Source organism: Salvelinus alpinus, chromosome 10 (assembly GCF_045679555.1).
Source record: "Salvelinus alpinus chromosome 10, SLU_Salpinus.1, whole genome shotgun sequence".
Taxonomy (NCBI): domain Eukaryota; kingdom Metazoa; phylum Chordata; class Actinopteri; order Salmoniformes; family Salmonidae; genus Salvelinus; species Salvelinus alpinus.
In genome coordinates, this window is record NC_092095.1 from 56,339,013 (window position 1) to 56,362,694 (window position 23,682).

General features: G+C 44.9%; 1 protein-coding gene across 1 annotated transcript; it reads right to left on the reverse strand.

The window, feature by feature from the left end:
* Positions 1-905: 905 nt before the first annotated feature.
* On the reverse strand, positions 906-23,366 carry LOC139532321 (heparan-sulfate 6-O-sulfotransferase 1-A-like). Its single transcript, XM_071329780.1, has 4 exons — positions 22,503-23,366; positions 3,510-3,732; positions 3,148-3,396; positions 906-2,878 (listed from the first exon to the last, which is right to left on the reverse strand). Exons 1-4 carry the CDS (start codon positions 23,003-23,005, stop codon positions 2,555-2,557), a joined length of 1,299 nt encoding a protein of 432 aa, XP_071185881.1. The 5' UTR covers positions 23,006-23,366; the 3' UTR covers positions 906-2,554.
* Positions 23,367-23,682: the final 316 nt, after the last annotated feature.

Below are 23,682 nucleotides of genomic sequence, written 5' to 3' on the forward strand. Positions count from 1 at the left end.
GTTTAGTATAGTCCACCATGTACTCTCTATCCAGAGAAATATTGTTCAGCCATGTGGTGTGTCAGAGGTCCATGCACTTTAGGGACCACAATGGAAATACATCTCTGACTTTGGGTTTTCCATTTTATGTTTTTAAAATGTACGTATTCTTGTGTTTTTTTAACTGGTAAATAAAATCAATCAATCAAAGATCACTGGGTTGCTATATTGGGCTCCTGAGTGGAGCAGTGGTCTAAGACACTACATCTCAGTGCAAGTGGTGTCACTATAGTACCTGGCTCACATCCAGCTGTGATTGGTAGTTCCATAGGGCAGTGCACAATTGGCCCAGAGTCGTCCGTGTTTGGCTGGAGTAGGCCGTCATTGTATAAAAAATATTTGTTCTTAACTGACATGCCTAGTTAAATAAAAAATGTTTGAAACAAATATTATGACTGGCTTATGACTGCTGCTTCCTGCTCTACCCTGGCTCCTTCTCCTGTCCTTACTCCACGAAGGGCATTGAGTATTATTTACACTTCTCACCTCTAAAGACCTGACTCTACTTGATCCCCTTACCCTCTTTGCCTCATCCTGGCTCCTTCTACCCCCCCTCTTCCTCCTCAATCCACCAAGGACATGAAGTGTAATTTACTCCCCTCAACCCCTCCACTCAAGCCAAAGGCTGTTTCCGGCTGGCCTTGGATGAAGGTGTGTGTGTAGATTGAATTAGACAGTAGATCAGTGTTGACAGGACCAAGGCTGTCATTAAGAGGGAACAGGCTGTTTTATGAGGTCAAGGTTCTGCAGTTTTACTGTGTTTGTGTGTGTGTGTCTGAGTAAGAAAAAGAACTAGAGAGAGAAAGTATATCATATACAGTATATATGAGTGCACCAATGTTGGAAATAATAACACAAAAACAAAGGACAGTTTTTACAAAAATTGAATATTTTAATTGGTGGTTTGATGATCCGTTTTTGCAATCATAAGAAAATTGCCTGAATGACACTGATAGAGGGAACTAGTTGAGACACAGGAAGTAAATGTTTGTGATGGAAAATATTCAATTTCATTCAACAGAAATATTTAAGACACTAGTTTAAGCGATAAGATTGTAAAGAAAGTTTATAGCAGTTTGTCCTGGTATAATTTGAGCTTGAGGGACTCCAAAAGCATTACCGTCGCTGAGTAGTGCTGTAGTTGACATAATGGTGTGTGTGTGTGTGTTATTTTGGACATATTGACATGGGAGTGATACAGAGTCAGATATCAAGGTGACCTAGAGTTAAGGGAAACGTCTACCTCAAGCCTTTGTCTGTGTGTGTCTCTCCTTCCATGTTAGGAATAAATTAAAAGGGTTCACATTCATCCCTCTAACACTATGGCAAGAGATTGGTCATATAGCATGTCAATCACACAGCAAAGCTAAAGCCATTCTCTCTCTCTCTCACACACACACACACACACACACACACACACACACACACACACACACACACACACACACACACACACACACACACACACACACACACACACACACACACACACACACACACACGATATTTACAAATGCATACACACTATTTACATGTGTATGCGCACATAGACAAACACACACGGAAACACAAGGGAAAAGTAGTCAAAAAAAAGTTGTGTGAGCCTGAAATATCAGGTAGGTCTAATAGTCATCATGCCTGTCCTGAGAGGCACCAACTACCAATCAGAAGTAGGGTTGGGCTCAGTTCCATTTACACTGCATCAGATCAGCTCTAACATTCATCACATCCATGGCCACGTCTCAAACTACACCCTATTCCTTATAGGGCCACATAGGGCTCTGATCAAAAGTAGTGCACTATATAGGGAATAGGGCGCCAGAAGTAGCACACTACATAAGGAATAATAGGGTGTTGGAATGGAAGTAGTGCCCCACAAAGGGAATAGGATGTAATTTGGATGGATTGTTACCCAGTTGTCTACACACATATATGCATAATGTCCCCATAATGTTGAAATAATGGCTATGGTCCACGGTACGTCCATCTATCGGTTACATTTCCTTTAAAAAACATACTAATAAAATAATCACTTGTTTCTTTAGGCAGTAACATTGGTCTCAGTGTCATTACAATCCTGCTTAAAAAAAACACATAAAAACGATATAATAATAAACATAGTAGTTCTAAAATGAGAATTGCGTCATTAAGACGCATGTTCATGTCTGAAATGGTGGCTGATTTCCAAGAAAAAAGCTTTTTATACACAGTCCAACTCTTGCTTTACGTAGTCTTTTTTTCTGTAGATGTTACATATTCATTTTCTCGGTTCAGCTCAGCCAATGGAAAACGTTCTGTCCAACGGTTCAAAGCTCTGCTCTCTGAAGGGATTTCTGGGAGTTTCCCCACTATAGTTTTTTTCACCGTACACTTTACGTGGAGTAGGGAAAGCGAGAGAGAGGGAACGATGAAAGTCGGTTGTCAGCGACATTCAATCCATTCCTCTACTTCAGTCTCCATAACTACCCTATACACTTTCACCCCTGACCTCTAACCTCCGATGAGTGTATGTGCGTTACCAACGATTAATTATCTGGTTCATATAGTCTTCCGTCGGTAACCTCCCTCCCACCTCCTCTGTTCTCCCCCCTTCTTCTGGGTCCTCCACAACTCCCTCCCCTGGTTCAGGGGTTAGTTTGGATCTAGAAGGCCACAGGCCCACTCCCAGGCCTTGACCCTCGACCTCTAACCTCTGACCGTTGTGGTTCTGGTTGTGGGTCCTGAGTCGTTGCAGCCGTCGTTCCTGCTGCCTGGTGTACTGGTATCTCTGCTGGAACAGGTCTCTGGCGTAATCATACAGCTCCATGTCCAGCTCATTCAGCTCCTCGATGCGCTGCACCTGGAGTACAGAGAGGGAGGGAGGGAGAATGTCAGCTTACAGTCCACTCCTGATGCAAACATCTGTGGATGGTGGGGAATTGTCTGTTCAACTTTGTTCAACAATTTAACAACCAAGTACAGCCAATATGGTGGAAAACTCTGAAAACAGCACAGTATCCTGGTGTGATAACATGATCCAAATGGCAACACACACACACACACACACACACACACACACACACACACACACACACACACACACACACACACACACACACACACACACACCGTAGTGTTGTCCAAATCCACTCCGGCCGCTCTGGTGCTGTTGTACTGCATAAAGGGGCGTATGAACCTCAGTCTGAAGGTGCGCTCAAACAGGAACTGGGTTTTCCTCTGGTACTCTGTCAGGCCGAAGAAGGCCATGTCCCTCAGGTTCTTCTTAGCAGAGTCTAATAACAGCTGAGAACGCCTCTGCTCTGGGACTGTAGACATGTTGTAGCAGCCTACCAGGCTCAGGTCCGCTAGCATACGAACCTATAGGAAAAGGTAAGGGTAGGTTAGTACATTTCAACATTGTGTGGACCATAAAATGAGTCTATTCTATCCAAATGTGTCTGTGTGTGTGTGTCCATTCATTAGTCTCTCACCTGTCTGTTATTGGCCAGGTTATAAGGACAGTCCATGAACTGCTGCAAGGTACATCCTGACCAATCAGAACCCTCGTAGCAGGCTGGAAGTTCCTCCGGAGTAGGGGTACGTCCGTCACACATGTGTAATGAGGTCTTCCACGTCGCGCCCCTCTGGACGTGTCTCCATTCGCTGAGGTACCGAGACACTGGGTCCCTTAAGAGGGTTATGTAGTAGAATTTCCTAAAAGAGGAGAGAGAAGAGGGATGAGGGAGAGAGAGAGAGGTTAGACATACTTGATGTACTGACAGAACTTTCTGTGTAGTTCCACAAATAGCCAAAGGGTGGCAGTGTTTGCAATGGTTTGTTACTATGGTTTCGATCCCTGGGAAATAAAACTAATTGGAACCTGGGGGAAAGAGAGAGAGGTGGGGGGAAGAGAGAGAGAGAGAGGGGGAAGAGAGAGAGAGAGACAGATTGGCTAGGGTCAGTGTTCAGGCTACGGTGCAGGAAACTGCTGGCACAGGCACATCACAGTAAAAAACACCCTCACTCATACACAATCTCTCATGCGCACTCACACACACACACACACACACACCATCCCCAGATGCAGTATGAGTCATCTCTCAACAGCAGGGTTGATACTCTGGAGGGAAGACAAACCCCACTGAGCCACCTGACAGAGCTGTGCGTGCGTGTGTGTGTGTGTGTGTGTGTGCCCATGAGAGAGAGGATGTTTTTCCTGTGATGTGTTATTGTGTTTACTCCATAGTGGTGTAGAGACACTCCTCATCCTGTCCTACTGGTTGTACCACATCATCAATGTTTACAGATAACTCAGAGCTTCCGACAGGAATCTATGAAATGGGCTACGCACATACACACACAGGGGCAGGGAGAGGGCATCACAACAAGGGTCTGGTCTTTGATGACTCTCACAGACACGCATGCACACCAACTCCCTCATTAGAAGACGCCTCAGTATTTCTCACAGAAAAGTCTCCTTTACAGTACTTGATTACCGGACATGTTCCTCTCACACACACACACACACACACACACACACACACACACACACACACACACACACACACACACACACACACACACACACACACACACACACACACACACACACACACACACACACACACACACACACACACACACACACACACAGTATATTGATCGAGAAAGCGAGCGAGAACGTGAGCTAGAGAAAGTAACAAAGAAAGAGAAAGAGAAAGAGAGAGAAATATGAGGAGAGAAAGAGTGGGCGAAGAAGAAGAATGTTCAATTAGTTTTGTAATCCAGTGAGAGCAGCGGAGGCCAGGAGCCAGAGTGATTTATCAAAGTTATGGCTTCTGTTCTAATGAGAAAAGCCGTCAGAAGGCTCAGCCATATCACCAGCTACAAAAAAAACACAACGAAATAAAGAAATGCATACATGCAATGTGGTTGTCTTTGTTGCATAATAATATAAAGGAACAAATATCCGGCAAGAAATTCAATCTGCTTTCAACCCTGGCTTGAAGCCGCCTACAGTGGGATCTGGAGTGTGTGTGTGTGTGTGTGTGTGTGTGTGTGTGTGTGTGTGTGTGTGTGTATATTCTACCAGTGCAGGTCTCCATGTTATCTTAAGGAAACACACAGTGCTTGTCTCCTGAGGAAATCCCAGCTTCCTGCTCCAGAACAATCTCTCCTCCCCCTGTCTCCCTTTTCGTTCTCTCTCACTTTATTCTCCATCCCTCTTTATCCTTCCCCTCGCCCTCCATCCCCCTCTTATCTCTCTTTCTCTGTCCTCCCTCCTTATTCCTTCTCTCCCTCCCTCCATCCTCTCATCTCACTCTCTATCCTACCTCCCTTTCTTCTTCCTGTTTCTCTCTCAATCTCCCCTCTCTCGTCATCTTACTCAAATCACTGCAACATTCTGCATTTCTCCCAAACGTTTTTGTCCTCACCTACCGTCAAAAGACATTTCCCCTCTAAGCAAGGAAAGGGAAACATCCGCACACTGTCTGTCTGGCTGGAGCTGTATTAAGCTGCTTATTTCTTTGGCGGCAGAGATAAGTCAATCCAAACTCATATTTACACATGAAGAGAGAGAGGCGGAGAGCAAGAGTGAACTGCCAACATTTATTCCTGTAACCATCACCAAATATGTGTGTATGTGAAAAGTATCAACGTTCTTTCTAGGGAAAGCCCTTGGCCTGTCTCCTCTCCTCAGGCCTCTCAGACTGTGGGAGTCGGAGCCAATGGAATGTACAAGCTGTACATTCTGATGATATCAGCCCATGTCATCAGGGTGTGTGTAAACTGATTCCCTTGACCTCAGTATCTGGGGCAGGCAAGTAGCAAGAAACAGCTTGTTTTAGGTATTTTCCCCAGCAAACACACGCGCACACGCACACGCACACACAGTTAGGATAGGGTTGAAGAGGGAGTTAAAGGCAGGAGGGGAGAGGTGAGTGACTGACTGGCTTTAAGGTAGGTTGGGGTAATCAAGGACTGCTTAATGAGGTTAACAGAGTGACAGATGGCGTTAGTGACACACAGACACACACCCCTCCCCTCAGGCCAGGATTAGTGTGTCATATCGCGGCTGGAGACGGGAGTGTGAAATTGGAGTGAAAAGGTATTTAACATTTAAACACTCTAGACCTCCCCTTCTTTCCTTTCCTCTCCTCCCTTTCCTTCCTTCCTTCCTTCCTTCCTTCCTTCCTTCCTTCCTTCCTTCCTTCCTTCCTTCCTTCCTTCCTTCCTTCCTTCCTTCCTTCCTTCCTTCCTTCCTTCCTTCCTTCCTTCCTTCCTTCCTTCCTTCCTTCCTTCCTTCCATAGTATTACCACTAGTCTGTCCGTGGCGTGGAAAAGGTAGGACATGGTGAGTGTGTTTAAACACTGTTCTATAAGATACTACATACTTACTTAACAAGGGGATGATCCCCTAAACCAATCCGATAAAACAGTCTGTCTGCCCCCTCGCCAGCACCCACCTAACCTTATTACCGAAATAACCTCAAGAGGTAATAGTCAAGTCTAGTCCAAACAAAGAAGAGACAGAGAGAGTGGCAGAAAGACAGAAGAGCCCTACAGGCATAAATACCATTTAGACACTATGCATATCTGCTTGTTACAGACAGACAGACAGACGAGTCAACAGCCATCCGGCCTAGTGCTTTCTGGGCCCGGTGAGAAGCCTGGGGCTGGATTAGAGAACTTGTCAGGGGACTGAGTGTTTTCCCTGGGGAGAGGGAGGGGAAGGATGAGTGATGTGAGCGAGCGTGTGTGTGTCGGGGGTCTCTGCCAAACATGGGCCACCTGTTTAAAGAAGGCCAAGGGGCTAATGAGCCACGCCTGGGGGAGTGTGAGAGTCTGTGTAGAGGGAGGGGGAAACCACAGATTCCTAGGGAAACGGGAAAGACAGGAGAGGAAAGGGGGGAATAATGAAATATTGTGCAACAGGAGCAACAACAGTCGTTCTTGTACAGAGCGGTGTGTGTGTTCCCCCACATAAAGGGCAGGGTGAAAGAGGCCTTTTGTCTGAGAGTGTAACGTGAGCTCCAGGCGTCACACAGACGTGCATACGCATAAGAACACGTTAACACGCAGAGGTGACCAACATAACGACTGAATTGGGAAGTCCGATTTTTTTTACCAAACATTTTTCCAACACATATGCATGCACGCAAGCTACACACACACACACCCACACACTGATGGCAGCTGCAAACACAGAGATTAAGGCCAGTGTGACGGACATGCTTATGGCTACAGCTCAGAAAGAGAGAGAGAAAACTAAAAGATAATATGAAGTGAAAATGTGCATCTGCTCATTAAAGCCACACTCTGTAAGCAGGCCAGCATCAAATCGAAGGATAAACTTCATTGAAATAACTGGTAAACTTAGACTGTGGCTTTACATTGTAAAGGAAGACAGTTGCATGCTCAGGCTTTCTGTCGGTGTTTAAACCCCGACTTTACTTTATAGATCTGAACACTGCTAGGGGTAATTTCAGTTCCCTTGAGCTAATGTCTTCCCCCCCCCCCCCCCCGTCTATCTCTTTCTATTCCTCCTCTCCCTATCATGCTATCAAAAAAAGAAGAGGAATGAGAAAAGGGCAGGGAAGAGGAGAGAGAAAAAGATGGGCTGAGTGTCGTTGTGTGATCAGTTCATTGATATGACATGTTGATTCTCTCTGCTCAGACTCGAGGCTGCATCTCTCCATCCTCCCCCCTCTTTAATCCCTGTGACATCTCACCCCCCTAATCAACCCTTCACCTCTCTTCTCATCCCTCCCCTGATCCAGACAGATGCTCCCCTGTGATGCCCTCCTGTGTGTGTGTGTGTGTGTGTGTGTGTGTGTGTGTGTGTCCATCCTAGGCAGACGCTCCCCTGTGATCCCAATCCCAGATCAGATGCACTGGAATTCCGAGCCGGCCCAGCTGTCGTCTTGGCAATGCTCGTGATTGTCTGATTACCATGGCCAATCGACACACACGCACACACACACACACACACACACACACACACGCGCGCGCGCGCGCACGCACGCGCACACACACACACACACACACACACACACACACACACACACACACACACACACACACACACACACACACACACACACACACACACACACACACACACACACACACACACACACACACACACACACACACACACACACACACACACACACACACACACACACACACACACACACACACACACACACACCATTTATTTTTGTGAAATCTCAGGACATTTGGAGTGTAGAAATATTTGACAATTAAAAATCCTATTTTCCCTAACCGCTAACCCTAATCTTAACCCCCAAACCCCTGACCCTTAAGCTTAAAATAGCATTTGAACAAATCCAGGACCTGAAAAAAGTCCTGACTTTTCAAAACAGTTCTTGTTTCATTATCTTATCAGGACATTCAGGTGAATTAATAGGACATTGGGATCATGATAGGAAACACAAACAACTCCTCAGAGCAGAAATACAGACTGCTGAGGGAAAAGAGATAGAGAGAGAGATCCCCAACTCCCTCATCTTATGCTCCTCTGGTCCTAAGACCCAGACTTACCCATCTTTGTGTGTGTGTATGTGTGTGAAGCTCTCCAGACCCGACTAGCCCCAGGGAACAGAATTCCACTAATGAGGGAGGAATCAGAGAGAATCCAAGGAATCTTAAACAAATCCCATATAAGACCCTGGGTGTGTGGGGCTGTAAACCTCCCACACTGAGTCAAGGCCTGCAGTCTCAACTAGCCTTCTACTATACTGTGTGTGTGTGTGTGTGTGTGTGTGTGTGTGTGTGGAGACGTTAAACATTAACGCAGCAGAATACTCAGACTTCAGACCCGCCCGGCAGATCCCCATCTCCCCTACACTGTGTCTGTCTGTCTGTCTAACAGAGCGTTTATCAGTTCTGCCCTTTGGAGTGGTTGCTGTGGGTTACTGATTAATCTTTGATAAGAGAAGAGATAGGGAAGTAGAGAGATAGGGAAGTAGAGAGAGAGAGATAGGGAAGTAGAGAGAGAGAGAGAGAGAGAGAGAGAGAGAGAGAGAGAGAGAGAGAGAGAGAGAGAGAGAGAGAGAGAGAGAGAGAGAGAGAGAGAGAGAGAGAGAGAGAGAGAGAGAGAGAGAGAGAGAGAGAGAGAGAGAGAGAGAGAGAGACTGGGTGTCTTGTTGGGCATGGATTCTATAATGATAGATTTTACACTTATTGTCATTGACTGCAGACAACTAGTCTCTGGAGCACCACGAGTCTGGCAAGGGAGACGATCAGACAAGTCGTTTCTCTGACAAGGCTCAACTTGAGAGTTTCTCCATACAGAGTGTTGTATAACTGTCTAGACCTCTGGGAGGTCCAATAAAACGGGATAAGACCTCGGAGTTGGCCAACGTCCCCCCGTCTGTTCTCTCTTCACTTCTAAGAGGGCAACGTGTCCCTACTGGAACCTGACTGTCACCACACTGCTCTACGGGGGGGGGGGAAGATTGCAGAGCGACACAGGGGGAACGATTAAAACGCGTCACAGAGAAGGAATTGAAATCTACCAAGTGGTCCTACTACTATCTTACAGTTGATCAGTGGTCATGCAACGCACACACCTCCACTTGGGGAATGCTATGCTAGCGTCAGCTATCATCTTGGGGAATGCTATGCTAGCGTCAGCTATCATCTTGGGGAATGCTATGCTAGCGTCAGCTATCATCTTGGGGAATGCTATGCTAGCGTCAGCTATCATCTTGGGGAATGCTATGCTAGCGTCAGCTATCATCTTGGGGAATGCTATGCTAGCGTCAGCTATCATCTTGGGGAATGCTATGCTAGCGTCAGCTATCATCTTGGGGAATGCTATGCTAGCGTCAGCTATCATCTTGGGGAATGTGATCCGGTTGCCAGTGGATAGCAACGTTGTCCCAGAGCAGCAGAATGATGATGTCACACAAACCCAGTCCTTATTGTTGATGTGGTCCAGCTGTCACCAAGCTCTCATACCCTCCCTCCCTCCCTCCCTACCTCCTCTCCTGTATGTGGGCACACATTCTAGAGACTGCTTTCTGTCTAGGCATGAGGCATCAAGGCTCAACCTGGCTTACCTGATACGGAGGTCAGGAAATGACCAACAGGATGCCAGAGAGAGAGAGAGTAGTTAGACAAAAATATTGATGCAATGGTTTCAAAACTCGGATGCCATCATGTCCAACACCTCGTTTCTGCACTTTCAATATGAAGCCATCATAGTAGGCTGCAGAGTAACCATTTGAGTGTGTGTACGTTTAAATTAAAGGATGACATTTTTTTATTGCCCAACTGCACACAAGGGCCAACCGAAACTTAGACATCCGCTTGTGACCCAACCCCTCTAAAACGGGAGGTACGAGGGGCTGCCACAGTGGACGTCCGGGGAGCTGTTGTTGTCCGGGGTTAACTGCCTTCCTTAAAGGAAGAACGACAGATTTTTCACTTTGTCGGTTTGGGGATTTGAACTGGCAACCTTTCGGGTTACTGGCCCAACGCTGTAACCAATAGGCCAGCTGCTGTGTTGAATTCTAGATGTGTGTCTATTGTCAGAGCCTTTCTGTGATCATCAGTCACACACAAAAGGGTTACCCTCGTTGTGGCGATTAACATTCCACACTGGGGGAGGTGATGAAACATTCCTTTTCCTAGTGACTTTCTCTCTCTTTCTATCTTCCACCCTCTCCCTCCCCATCTCTTCTTCTCCCTCCTTCCCCATCTCTCTCTCCTTCCCTCCCTCCCTCTCTCTCTCCCTCCCAGTGTTCTGATGAGTGCAGTATTGGGGACTGTAGTTGTGTCTGTAGTACGGCTTGTCATTCTGGTTAGCTGTGTATAGGCATGATGAGGCTGGCCCTGGGCTTATATCAACAACACTGACTGACTAAAACAAATCTGGAGACACACACTCTCACCCTCTCTCGCATGCACACACACGTGACATTTAACATGCACAAGTCAGGACACAGGCTTATTAATGAGAACAGGTCAAATCAAACACACACAGCCATAGACAAACAAACACAAAATAAACAATTATTTATAAAACACACACACACACACACACACACACACACACACACACACACACACACACCCTCAACCGAACTATAGGAAAAAGGCATTGTGGGTGACCGAGTTTAGAAAGCTCTCCTCAGGCACTGTTGACTGACATTTACATGAAACAAATAGTGTGAAGGAGAAAAACACAGGAATGAAGGAGAGGCAAAAGAGCTCATGACAGCAACACATAACACAGTGACATCACCACATGAATCACACACACACATTTTCATATGACTCACGCGCACAAAAACATCATACTAGTCAAGAAATTCCAGCCTTTTTCATTACAGAGTTTGTGTGTGTGTGTGTGTGTGTGTATGTGTCGGTCTCAGAAAGTGCTGATTGTTAAAAGAGTCAGATGTTATGGAGAAGAGAGGAGAGACTGATTCTAATGTAGCATCCCTCTCTCTGCCTCCTTCTCTCCTTCTCCAGATAGATCTTTTGTCTGTCATGGCTGGGAAGCTGCTATTTTTCAGGTCACTGGGTATTGCTACTCAGCAGGAGTCCACACACACACACACACACACACACACACACACACACACACACACACACACACACACACACACACACACACACACACACACACACACACACACACACACACACACACACACACACACACACACACACACACACACTCCAGGTGGGACGAGGGATTATCGAGACAGCCCTTTGTGTCATCTGATGAGGAGAAAAGAAAGAGAGAGTAGATAAAGAAGGAGAGAAGAGGAGGAGGAACAGACGGAGGGTGGGTGTGGAGGAGATCATTAGTTAGTGGGAGTGAGTGTTTGAGAAGCACAAACATTACGACCATGTGCCCAATCATCAGGTACGGGCACGTGTGTGTGTGTGTACGCGTATGGGGGTAGGTTCAGACTACATTGTGTGTGGTTGAGTGAGTGCGTGAGTGTGTGTTTATCAACTCTGCTTTGTGACTCAGAGGTCCCCTGTGGTCAAGAAGCAGATCTTCTCTCTTCTGCACACATTCTTTTCTTCTTCTCCTTGCTCTCTTTTCATACACTCCCCCTGTCTTCCGTCTCTCTCTTTTCATACACTCCCCCTGTCTTCCCCCTCTCTCTTTTCATACACTCCCCCTGTCTTCCCCCTCTCTCTTTTCATACACTCTCCCACTCTCTTTTCATACACTCCCCCTGTCTTCCCCCTCTCTCTTTTCATACACTCTCCCACTCTCTTTTCATACACTCCCCCTGTCTTTCCCCCTCTCTTTTCATACACTCTCCCACTCTCTTTTCATACACTCCCCCTCTCTTCCCCCCTCTCTCTTTTAGTCTAGTCTGAATAGGCTGTGTCAGTGATGAGTGACTGGTGAATGGAGCTTGTGTGTGTGTGTGTGTCTTTGAAGTCAAGAGTCAGAGTAGAAGCAGTGAAGCGAGAGAGAAGGGAGGGGAGTGGAGTGGTGGTGGAAACACACAGACACGCATGCATGCACGCACACACAAACGTACCCACATTCAGTGTCCTTCCTTGCTTCTACCCATGATGCAAATCTCCAGTGCTCGGTGATGCAGAGCTAAGTGTGTGTGTGTGTGTGTGTGTGTGTGTGTGTGTGTGTGTGTGTGTGTGTGTGTGTGTGTGTGTGTGTGTGTGTGTGTGTGTGTGTGTGTGTGTGTGTGTGTGTATATATACACTACATGACAAAAAATATGTGGACATCTGTTCATTGAACATCTCATTCCAAAATCATGGGCATTAATATGGAGTTGGTCCCCCCTTTGCTGCTATAACAGCCTCCACTGTTCTGGGAAGGCTTTCTACTAGATGTTGGAACGTCGCGGGAACAGATGATTTTTACGCGCTACACGCTTCAGCACTCGTCGGTCCAGTTCTGTGAGATTGTGTGGCCTACCACTTTGCGGCTAAACCATTGTTGCTCCTAGACATTTCCACTTCACAATACCAACACGTACAGTTGACTGGGGCAGCTCTAGTAGGGCAGAAATTTGATGAACTGACTTGTTGGAAAGGTGGCATCCTATGACGGTGCCACGTTTAAAGTCACTGAGCTCTTCAGTAAGACCATTCTACTGCCAATGTTTGTCTATGGAGATTGCATGGCTGTGTGCTCGATTTTATACACCTGTCAGCAATGGGTGTGGCTGAAATAGCAGAATCCACTAATTTGAAGGGGTGTCCAATACTTTTGTGCATCTATCTCAAACCCAGATAAGCACTAACTGACCCTGATGCATAATTTCCCCTCTGCGCAGGAAACTGGCACACAGGAAACAGATAAACAGATATGTGTGTGTGTCACAGACAGACCTACTGTCTGTGACACAGTCTGGAATTTGCATCTTCCACACAATTCAATTAGCATGGCTGTCAGACTATGGACTCTGTTCACATTCTTCCCCTAACCGCCACACACACACGCACACGCGCACACACACACACACCAAATAAATGCCCTCTTCTTGCTAATCAGTGTTGAAAAACAAATGATAGTGGGTTGGGTCATTGTCCTGTTGAAAAACAAATGATAGTGGGACTAAGCACAAACCAGATCAGATGTTGTATCGCTGCAGAATGCTGTGGTAGCCATGCTGGTTAAGTGTGCCTTGAATTCGAAATAAATCACTGACAGTGTCATCAGCAAAGCTCCCCCACACCATCACACCTCCTCCTCCATGCTTCACAGTGGGAACCACACATGCAGAGATCATCCATTCAGCTACTCTGTGTCTCACAAAGACACAGCGTTCGGAACAACAACAACAAAAAATCACAAATTTGGACTCATCAGGCCAAAGGACCGATTTCCACCGGTCTAATGTCCCTTGCTCATGTTTCTTGGCCCAAGCAAGCCTCTTCTTATTATTATTGATGTCCTTTAGTAGTGGTTTCTTTGCAGCAATTCGACCATGAAGGCCTGATTCACGCAGTCTCCTCTGAACAGTTGATGTTGAGATGTGTCTGTTACTTGAACTTTGTGAAGCATTTATTTGGGCTGCAATCTGAGGTCCAGTTAACTCTAATGAACTTATCCTCTGCAGCCGAGGTAACTCTGGGTATTCCTTTCCTGTGGTGGTCCACATGAGAGCCAGTTTCATCATAGCGCTTAAATGTTTTTTGCGACTGCACTTAAAGTTCTTCAAATTTTCCAGATTGACTGACCTTCATGTTTTAAAGTAATGGTGGAATTTCATTTCTCTTTGCTTATTTGAGCTGTTCTTGCCATAATATGGACTTCTGTATACCAACCCTTCCTTGTCACAACACAACTGGTTGGCTTAAACACATTATGATGGAAAGAAATTCCACAAATTAACAAGGCACACCTGTTAACTGAAATGCATTTCAGGTGACTACCTCATGAAGCTGGTTGAGAGAATGCCAAGAGTGTGCACAGCAACAACAACAAAAAATACAGTTGAAGTCGGAAGTTTACATAAACTTAGGTTGGAGTCATTAAAACTCATTTTTCAACCACTCCACAAATTTCTTGTTAACAAAGTATAGTTTTGGCAAGTCGGTTAGGACATCTACTTAGTGCATGACACAAGTACTTTTTCCAACAATTGTTTACAGACAGATTATTTCACTTATAATTCACTGTATCACAATTCCAGTGGGTCAGAAGTTTACATACAGTAAGTTGACTGTGCCTTTAAACAGCATGGAGAATTCCAGAAAATAAATGTCATGGCTTTAGAAGCTTCTAATAGGCTAATCAAATGAAATCATTTGACATAATTTGAGTCAATTGGAGTTTTACCTGTGGATGTATTTCAAGGCCTACCTTCAAACTCAGTGCCTCTTTGCTTGACATCATGGGAAAATCAAAAGAAATCAGCCAAGACCTCTGGAAAAGAATTGTGGACCACCACAAGTCTGGTTCATCATTGGGAGCAATTTCCAAACGCCTGAAGGTACCACGTTCTTCTGTACAAACAATAGTACGCAAGTATGAACACCATGGGACCACGCAGCCATCATACCGCTCAGGAAGGAGACGTGTTCTGTCTCCTAGAGATGAACGTACTTTGGTGCGAAAAGTGCAAATCAATCCCAGAAAAACAGCAAAGGACCTTGTGAAGATGCTGGAGGAAACAGGTACAAAAGTATCTATATCCACAGTAAAACGAGTCCTCTATCGACATAACCTGAAAGGCCGCTCAGCAAGGAAGAAGCCACTGCTCCAAAACCGCTATAAAAAAGCCAGACTACGGTTTGCAACTGCACATGGAGACAAAGATTGTACTTTTTGGAGAAATGTCCTCTGGTCTGATGAAACAAAAATAGAACTGTTTGGCCGTAATGACCATCGTTATGTTTGGAGGAAAAAGGGGGAGGCTTGCAAGCTGAAGAACACCATCCTATCCGTGAAGCACGGGGATGGCAGCATCATGTTGTGGGGGTGCTTTGCTGAAAGGAGGGACTGGTGCACTTCACAAAATAGATGGCATCATGAGGTAGGAAAATTATGTGGATATATTGAAGCAACATCTCATGACACCAGTCAGGAAGTTAAAGCTTGGTCGCAAATGGGTCTTCCAAATGGACAATGACCCCAAGCATTCTTCCAAAGTTGTGGCAAAATGGCTTCAGGACAACAAAGTCAAGGTATTGGAGTGGCCATCACAAAGCCCTGACCTCAATCCTATAGAAAATTTGTGGGCAGAACTGAAAAAGCATGTGTGAGCAAGGAGGCCTACAAACCTGACTCAGTTACACCAGCTCTGTCAGGAGGAATGGGCCAAAATTCACCCAACTTATTGTGGGAAGCTTGTGGAAGGCTACCCGAAACGTTTGACCCAAGTGACTTTTCACATCCTTAAAACAAAATGGTGATCCTAACTGACCTAAGACGGAATGTTTACTAGGATTAAATGTCAGGAATTGTGAAAAACTGAGTTTAAAAGTATTTGGCTAAGGCGACATCAACTGTATATATATATTTTTTTTTCTTCATTTTTTTCATTGCAAAGCTGACATCAAGGCAAAGGGTGACTACTTTGAAGAATCTAAAATAAAATATATTTTGGTTAACACTTTTTTGGTTAGTACATGATTCCATATGTGTTATTTCATAGTTTTACAATGTAGAAAATAGTCAAAATAAAGAAAAACCCTTGAATGAGTAGGTGTGTCCAAACTTTTGACTGGTACTGTATGTAATTACTTTTTGCATCTATTTACGCGCTCTCCTCCTCTCACCTTTTCCCTTTGCTTGTGGACTTCAGTGCACAACACATCAGGTGTCTGTGACCAGGCGAAAAAACCTTTCCAAGCCAAACCTTCATATCATGACTGCTAACCGCACACAAAATACATTGTTGTCATGTCATAGTCAACATAGTTACTAGAACTAACGTGCTAGTCACCCGCTACAATCATGCAGTACAGTGTACAGTCAGCAGCAAGCAGTTACACCGGCGGGCCCCGTGGCAATAAATTAATAATTGACTTGAAAGAGTTCCAGTGTTGGATAGCCATAGCCAGCTAGCTAACATAGCAACACTCTCTGTTTGAGCCAGGTGTTGGAGTAGGCTAAACTAGCTTCCTGCATTTGATGCTAGCTTAGTAAGTGAAACAAAAAAATTACTAGGAAATATAGCTCTCTCACTCTTCTCTTAAACTATTTTCTTTCTCTCTGAGTCAACTACTCACCACATGTTATGCACTGCAGTGCTAGCTAGCTGTAGCTTATGCTTTCAGTACTATATTCATTCTCTGATCGATTGATTGGGTGGACAGCATGTCAGTTAATTTCTGAAAGAGCTCTGATACTGTAAGTTGGAGGACATCCTCTGGAAGTTGTCATAATTACTGTGTAAGTCTATAGAAGGGGGTGATAACCATTAATGTACCCAGAGGACCGAAGCTAGCTGTCCTCCGGCTACACCATGGTGCTACCCAACAGAGTGCTGCTGAGGCTACTGTAGACCTTCATTGCAAAACAGTGAGTTTTAATCAATTATTTGCTGATGTGAATATATTTAGTATAATTTTAACTAAAAAGGATAACTTTTGTAATGTTTCACTATTTTTATGAAATTCACTGAGGAGGATGGTCCTCCCCTTCCTCATTGGAGGAGCCTCCACTGCTGCCCAGCTAACGCTATGCTAAATGCTAGGCTAATTAATAGGCTGTAATCATGTTCCCACTTCAAGCATAGCGACCCTTACTAACAACCATAGAAATGCTAGCTAATTGCTAAGCAGTGAGTGCACGGCTAATTGTTCTGTGGGCTGAGAAATCCCTTAGGAGAGAAAGAGCAGGGTTGCGTTCAGCATTGTGGAATGTTCTGATCGAAATACGTTGAGTAGAACAGGCCTAGATGAAGCCCAGTGGTGCAGTATGTAACATGTCCTTCAATCCCCTTGGTGGGTTGTGAACTAGAGCTCAACTCTAGTAGTAGTCCTGTCATCACTATCGGCAACTTGTTGTGTGAGATAACACCACAGAGAAAACCTCTCACCTCACAGTGTGTGTGTTTGTTTTTAACCAGAAGACCCCACAAGAATAGCAAACAAACATTTTGTTAGACCCCACAAGGTCAAATGCTATTTCTAGGGGGTTTAGCATTAAGGTTCGAATTATTGTTAGAATTAGCTTTAGGAGTTAGGGTTAGGTTTAAGGTTAGATTTTGAGGTTAAGAGTAGGGAAAATAGGATTTTGAATGGGACTGAACTATGTATCCCCAAAAGGTTAGTTATACAAGACTACAGTTGAAGTCGGAAGTTTACATACACCTTAGCCAAATACATTAAACTCAGTTTTTCACAATTCCTGACATTTAATCCTAGTAATAATTCCCTGTCTTAGGTCAGTCAGGATCACCACTTTATTTTAAGAATGTGAAATGTCAGAATAATAGTATGGAGAATGATTTATTTCAGCTCTTATTTCTTTCATCACATTCCCAGTGGGTCAGACGTTTACATACACTCAATTAGTATTTCGTAGCATTGCCTTTAAATAGATTAACTTGGGTCAAATGTTTTGGGTAGCCTTCCACAAGCTTCCCACAATAAGTTGGGTGAATTTTGTCCCATTCCTCCTGGCAGAGATGGTGTAACTGAGTCAGGTTTGTAGACCTCCGTGCCCACCCATTTTCTATAGGATTGAGGTCAGCGCTTTTTGATGGCCACTCCAATACCTTGACTTTGTTGTCCTTAAGCCATTTTGCCACAACTTGTGTGTGCAGAGGGTCCCTGGTTCGCGCGAGGGGACGGACTAGAGACCCTCTGCACACATCAACAACAGTCACCCACGAAGCATCGTTACCCATCGCTCCACAAAGGCCGCGGCCCTCTCAGAGCAAGGGGAACCACTACTTCAAGGTCTCAAAGCGAGTGACGTCACCGATTGAAACGCTATTAGCGCGCACCACCGCTAACTAGCTAGCCATTTCACATCGGTTACATTCACCTATGCTTGGGGTCATTGTCCATTTGGAAGACCCATTTGCGACAAAGCTTTAACTTCTTGACTGATGTCTTGAGATGTTGCTTCAATATATCCACATAATTTTCCTACATCATGATGCCATCTATTTTGTGAAGTGCACCTGTCCCTCCTTTCAGCAAAGCATCCCCACAACATGATGCTGCCACCCCCGTGCTTCACAGATGGGATGGTGTTCGTCGGTTTGCAAGCCTCCCCCTTTTTCCTCCAAACATAACGATGGTCATTATGGCCAAACAGCTTTATTTATTTTTTCATCAAACCATAGGACATTTCTCCAAAAAGTATGATCTTTGTCCCCATGTGCAGTTGTAAACCGTAGTCTGGCTTTTTTATGACGGTTTTGGAACAGTGGCTTCTTCCTTGCTGAGAAGCCTTTCAGGTTATGTCGATAGAGGACTCGTTTTACTGTGGATATAGATACTTTTGTACCTGTTTCCTCCAGCATCTTCACAATGTCCTTTGCTGTTGTTCTGGGATTGATTTGCACTTTTCGCACCAAAGTACGTTCATCTCTAGGAGACAGAATGCGTCTCCTTCGGCTGATTGGTCCCATGGTGTTCATACTTGCGTACAATTCTTTGTACAGATGAACGTGGTACCTTCAGGCGTTCGGAAATTGCTCCCAATGATGAACCAGACTTGTGGAGGTCTACAGTTTTTTTCCAGAGGTCTTGGCTGATTTCTTTTGATTTTCCCATGATGTCAAGTAAAGAGGCACTGAGTTTGAAGGTAGGCCTTGAAATACATCCACAGGTAAACCTCCAATTGACTCAAATTATGTCAATTAGCCTATCAGAAGCTTCTAAAGCCATGACATTTATTTTCTGGAATTTTCCAAGCTGTTTAAAGGCACAGTCAACTTACTGTATGTAAACTTCTGACCCACTGGAATTGTGATGGTGAATTATAAGTGAAATGATCTGTCTGTAAACAATTGTTGGAAAAATGACGTGTGTCATGCACTAAGTAGATGTCCTAACCGACTTGCCAAACTATAGTTTGTTAACAAGAAATTTGTGGAGTGGTTGAAAAACGAGTTTTAATGACTCCAACCTAAGTGTATGTAAACTTCCGACTTCCACTGTATGTTTGTTTGTGTGTCTACTTGTGTGTGTGTGTGTGTGTGTACACACACACAACGCAGCCCTCTCTAACAGCGACATGACACCAAAAACACAGTGAGAATGAAGCAAACTGTGACAATTTCCACAGTGCAGGCTCTCCCTCTAACAATCTCTCCCCTGCTACCCATTCTCTCTCTCTCCCCCGCCATCTCTCTCGCTACTCGTCTCCCTTCACCCGTGTCTCTCTACCCGTGTCTCTACCCGTGTTTCTCCCTCTATTTCAGTGGAAGTGACAGAAACACATTCCCAGCCATACAGTCTCTCACAATTTTTTCACTATTCCGAACATACAGTGAGTGTACAAAACATTCCGAATATCTTCCTAATATTGAGTTGCACCCTCTTTTGCCTTCAGAACAGCCTAAATTTGTCGGGGCATGGACTCTACAAGGTGTGGAAAGCTTTCCACAGGGATGCTGGCCCATGTTGACTCCAATACTTCCCACAGTTGTTTCAAGTTGGCTGGATGTCCTCTGGGTGGTGGACCATTCTTGACACACACACAAAACTGTTGAATGTGAAAAACCCAGAAGCGTTACAGTTCTTGACACAAAACCGGTGCGCTTGGCACCTACTACCAGACCCCGTTCAAAAGCACTTAAATCTTTTGTCTTGCCCATTCACCCTCTGAATGGCACACATACACAATCAATGTCTCAATTGTTTCAAGGCTTAAAAATCCTTATTTAACCGGTCTCCTCCCCTTCATCTACACTGACTGAAGTGGATTTAACAAGTGACATCAATAAGGGATCATAGCTGGTCTGTCATGGAAAGAGCATGTGTTTTATGTTTTGTACACTCAGTGTAGATTTTGTGTGTGAGTTTGCACACGTGCATGTTTGACACCTGTTTGAAAACATCTAATTTCTGCCTAAAAGCTTGCCTTGTATTTCACATAGAGAGAAAGAGAGCTAGAGAGAGAGAGAGAGAAAGAAAACAAACTGTAGAATGATGGAATTTTTTATAAGATTATTCATCTGGGAAAATGTGCACACAAACACTGGTATAGGAAAACTGAGACTGGAAAACTGAGATTCCCGGTGTGGGAATGTGGTGTTGGGATTGTAGGGATGAAGGAGTAACCATCTTTGGAATGTTGAGCAGCCCAAGATTAATCCCTGATAATCTGATTGGATTAAAACACAACGACCTGTCTGGTCAGTCACGCACCCGCACACAGTTCACCCTGCAGTGATCTACGTTGTGATGCTTAAACAGAGAGTGATCCAGGCAGATTGACAGGCATGCTAATTGAATCCTCCCCCTCCACAGCAACGAAACAAAACACTCTCCGCCTTCACTCGCACCATCCTCTTCTCCATCGTTTCCCTCAAAAGCCCTACCCATTTTCCCATGCCTCCTCTCATCCTCTTCTGTCCCTTGTTCCCATCTTCCTATGCCCTCCCCTCCTCTTACACTAACATACTCTTCTACTATCTTCCTCCTCTACCCTTTCCATCCCCTCATCACCCCCCCCCCCCCCCATCCTCTCCACTCCTCTTTACCCTCCTCCCAGTTGTAGCCATTCATTAGGACAGACAGTTGTCCATTAGGTAAAACAGACATTTTGGAAATTGCAGTAAATCTTCCATGAAAAAAGACATTTAGCCTAATGTAGAAATCACGCTCTGACAAATAGAGAGAGAAATAGGGGGAACGAGAGAGAGATGGAGAGGGGGAAAGAGAGAGAGAGAGCGCGAGAGCGCGAGAGAGGACCAACAGCTATAAAGCCACCAAGCGGAAAACATGCCTGCTGTTTGATTAGAAAATGACACCATGACAGAGCGAGATAGAGGGAGGAGGGAAAGAGAGAGAGAGAGATGGCAAAAGAAAGAGGGAGAGAGGGAAAAATAGTGTTGAGGACACGAAGACACACACACACACAAAGTAGACTGTGTAGAAACTGATGAGAGCAGATAAACATCCTCCCTCCAGCCTCCGGAGTAGCTTGACGCATCATCACCTCTGACCATCACAGAGCCTTGTGCCAGGAAAACCAGCAGTACAGTGCATGTGTGTAACCAGCGGAAGTAATCACCCGGATTAGAGTGGAGTCAACCCCCCGCAGGGGTCCTCTTACTTCAGCAAACATCCACACACACACACACACACACACACACACGACAGGAGAGAAGGGCAGGAGCCAAATCTTATCTCTGAATTAAAGTGATGATAGTTTTCTCTGCCAATCTGTCTAACAGTCTGCCTGCATAGTGATTGCGTAGTGATCCATGAAGATAAAGGAGTAAGCTATGTAGCAATGAATTTCTGCATGCTAAGATCTGCTTTTCCTAAATAAACGTTATTTCAGTAGACTCATCAATTTAGGCCTAACTGTAGTTGCAACATTTCTGATCCAATGTTGATTCAAGGGTTTACAGTAATCAATATTCAACACGTTTCAAGCGTTTTACAAACCACTAAAACGATACATCAGTGTTCAATATGCTACAATTTTGAAGAAGGATCAAGACCTACTATTTTAATACGGCTTAGTTTGACAGCATGATTCTCTTATAGCTAATTCGAGTTGACAGCTAGGTTACCCTATAAATCTATCCCTTCGGATATGATAAAAACAGAACTGCTCAACACAAATTCATATGACAGCCTGTCATTAAAACACTGTCAAACAAACTGCGACGGATCTGCTGCTACAGTAAGTCCACACACAGAGTGAGAGAGATCGTCCAGGCATGCTCCCTAATGACGTGCTCATACCACCCGATTATTAATGATCTTCAATCTCCAACAATTGACAACCCACAGGCTGTGCACGCTTTTGATCCAGCAAAGCACTAACACTCGTGATACAACCATTCAACTTTCCTGTTTTATCTCACCGTTCATTTTTTATCCTGGTCTCCTTTTTATCTAGAACTCCAGGAACACAATTTTTTAGCTCGGTCCAGTCCGCGTGTAAGCCACAACTCCAACCGGTGGAGAACCGGGAGAATAACCAGGTCTCTTTTCGGTTGGGTCGATAACAGGTACACTTCTTCTGGCCCGGTCTACAGTCACACGGAACCTCCAACCTCACATTCTGAACCAGGTGTCTCCCGAACGTTGTCCCTCCTGTCTTCTGAATGTGTAAAAACACGATAACGTCTTCTCCTTTGATTTCAAATTCCACTGTTCGCTCCAAATCCCGGACTGGGAAATAGTATTTCTTGACGTAGTGCGGGTCTGGGGAAGGGAAAATGTCCCCAGCATCGTCCTCCTCAGTGAAATATCCGTGTGGTGAGCCGAAATTGATAACCCCGGGCGCGACGTATTGATATAAGATCAGCATAAAACAGACGGAGCCGACTACAATTAGGAGAAATTTGCTGCTCGCCTCAACCATGGTCCTTCCAATGCGGTGCAAACGTTACCATTTCCCGGTAAACCGACTCGAGGGGACCAGAACGGTGTAGCTAGAATTAATTCCTGTTGTTGTACTCTCTCTCCCCAAGCAAGCGGAACAGGACGCGGTCATATCAATGGGGTAGGTTACAGAAGCGATTATGTGAATACAATGTAACTAAACTAAGCGTATTTACAGTGTACAGAGAGACCCGTAAAATCCAGCGCAACAATGTGTGTTCTCCGTTTTCTCTCGTCCCTGTGTTGTTGCGATGCATGTGTGTTTAAAGTCCTCTTCGCTGCATTACTATTGAGCTATGTACCCAGGATCCTCAGCGAAATAACCCACCTTCTATCAGCACAACACACACATTCCCAGTTTCTCTCCCCCCCTCTCCATCCCTCCCTCCCTCCCTCTCTCACACACACACACACACACACACACACACACACAACAGGACGAATTAAAATGTTGAGGAACAAGATCCGCATCGATTTCTACAGGTAGTCTAGTTTTACTATAGTTTAGCAACTTGTCATTTATATACAATTAAATTAAATATATTTAAGGGTCTAAAGAATGGTGCTGCTTTATTTAATACCCAAAGAGAACACAATTGTAATAGGTACACTTAGCAAATAGCAATGTACGGTTTGAGTATTCAATTGTCCACATCC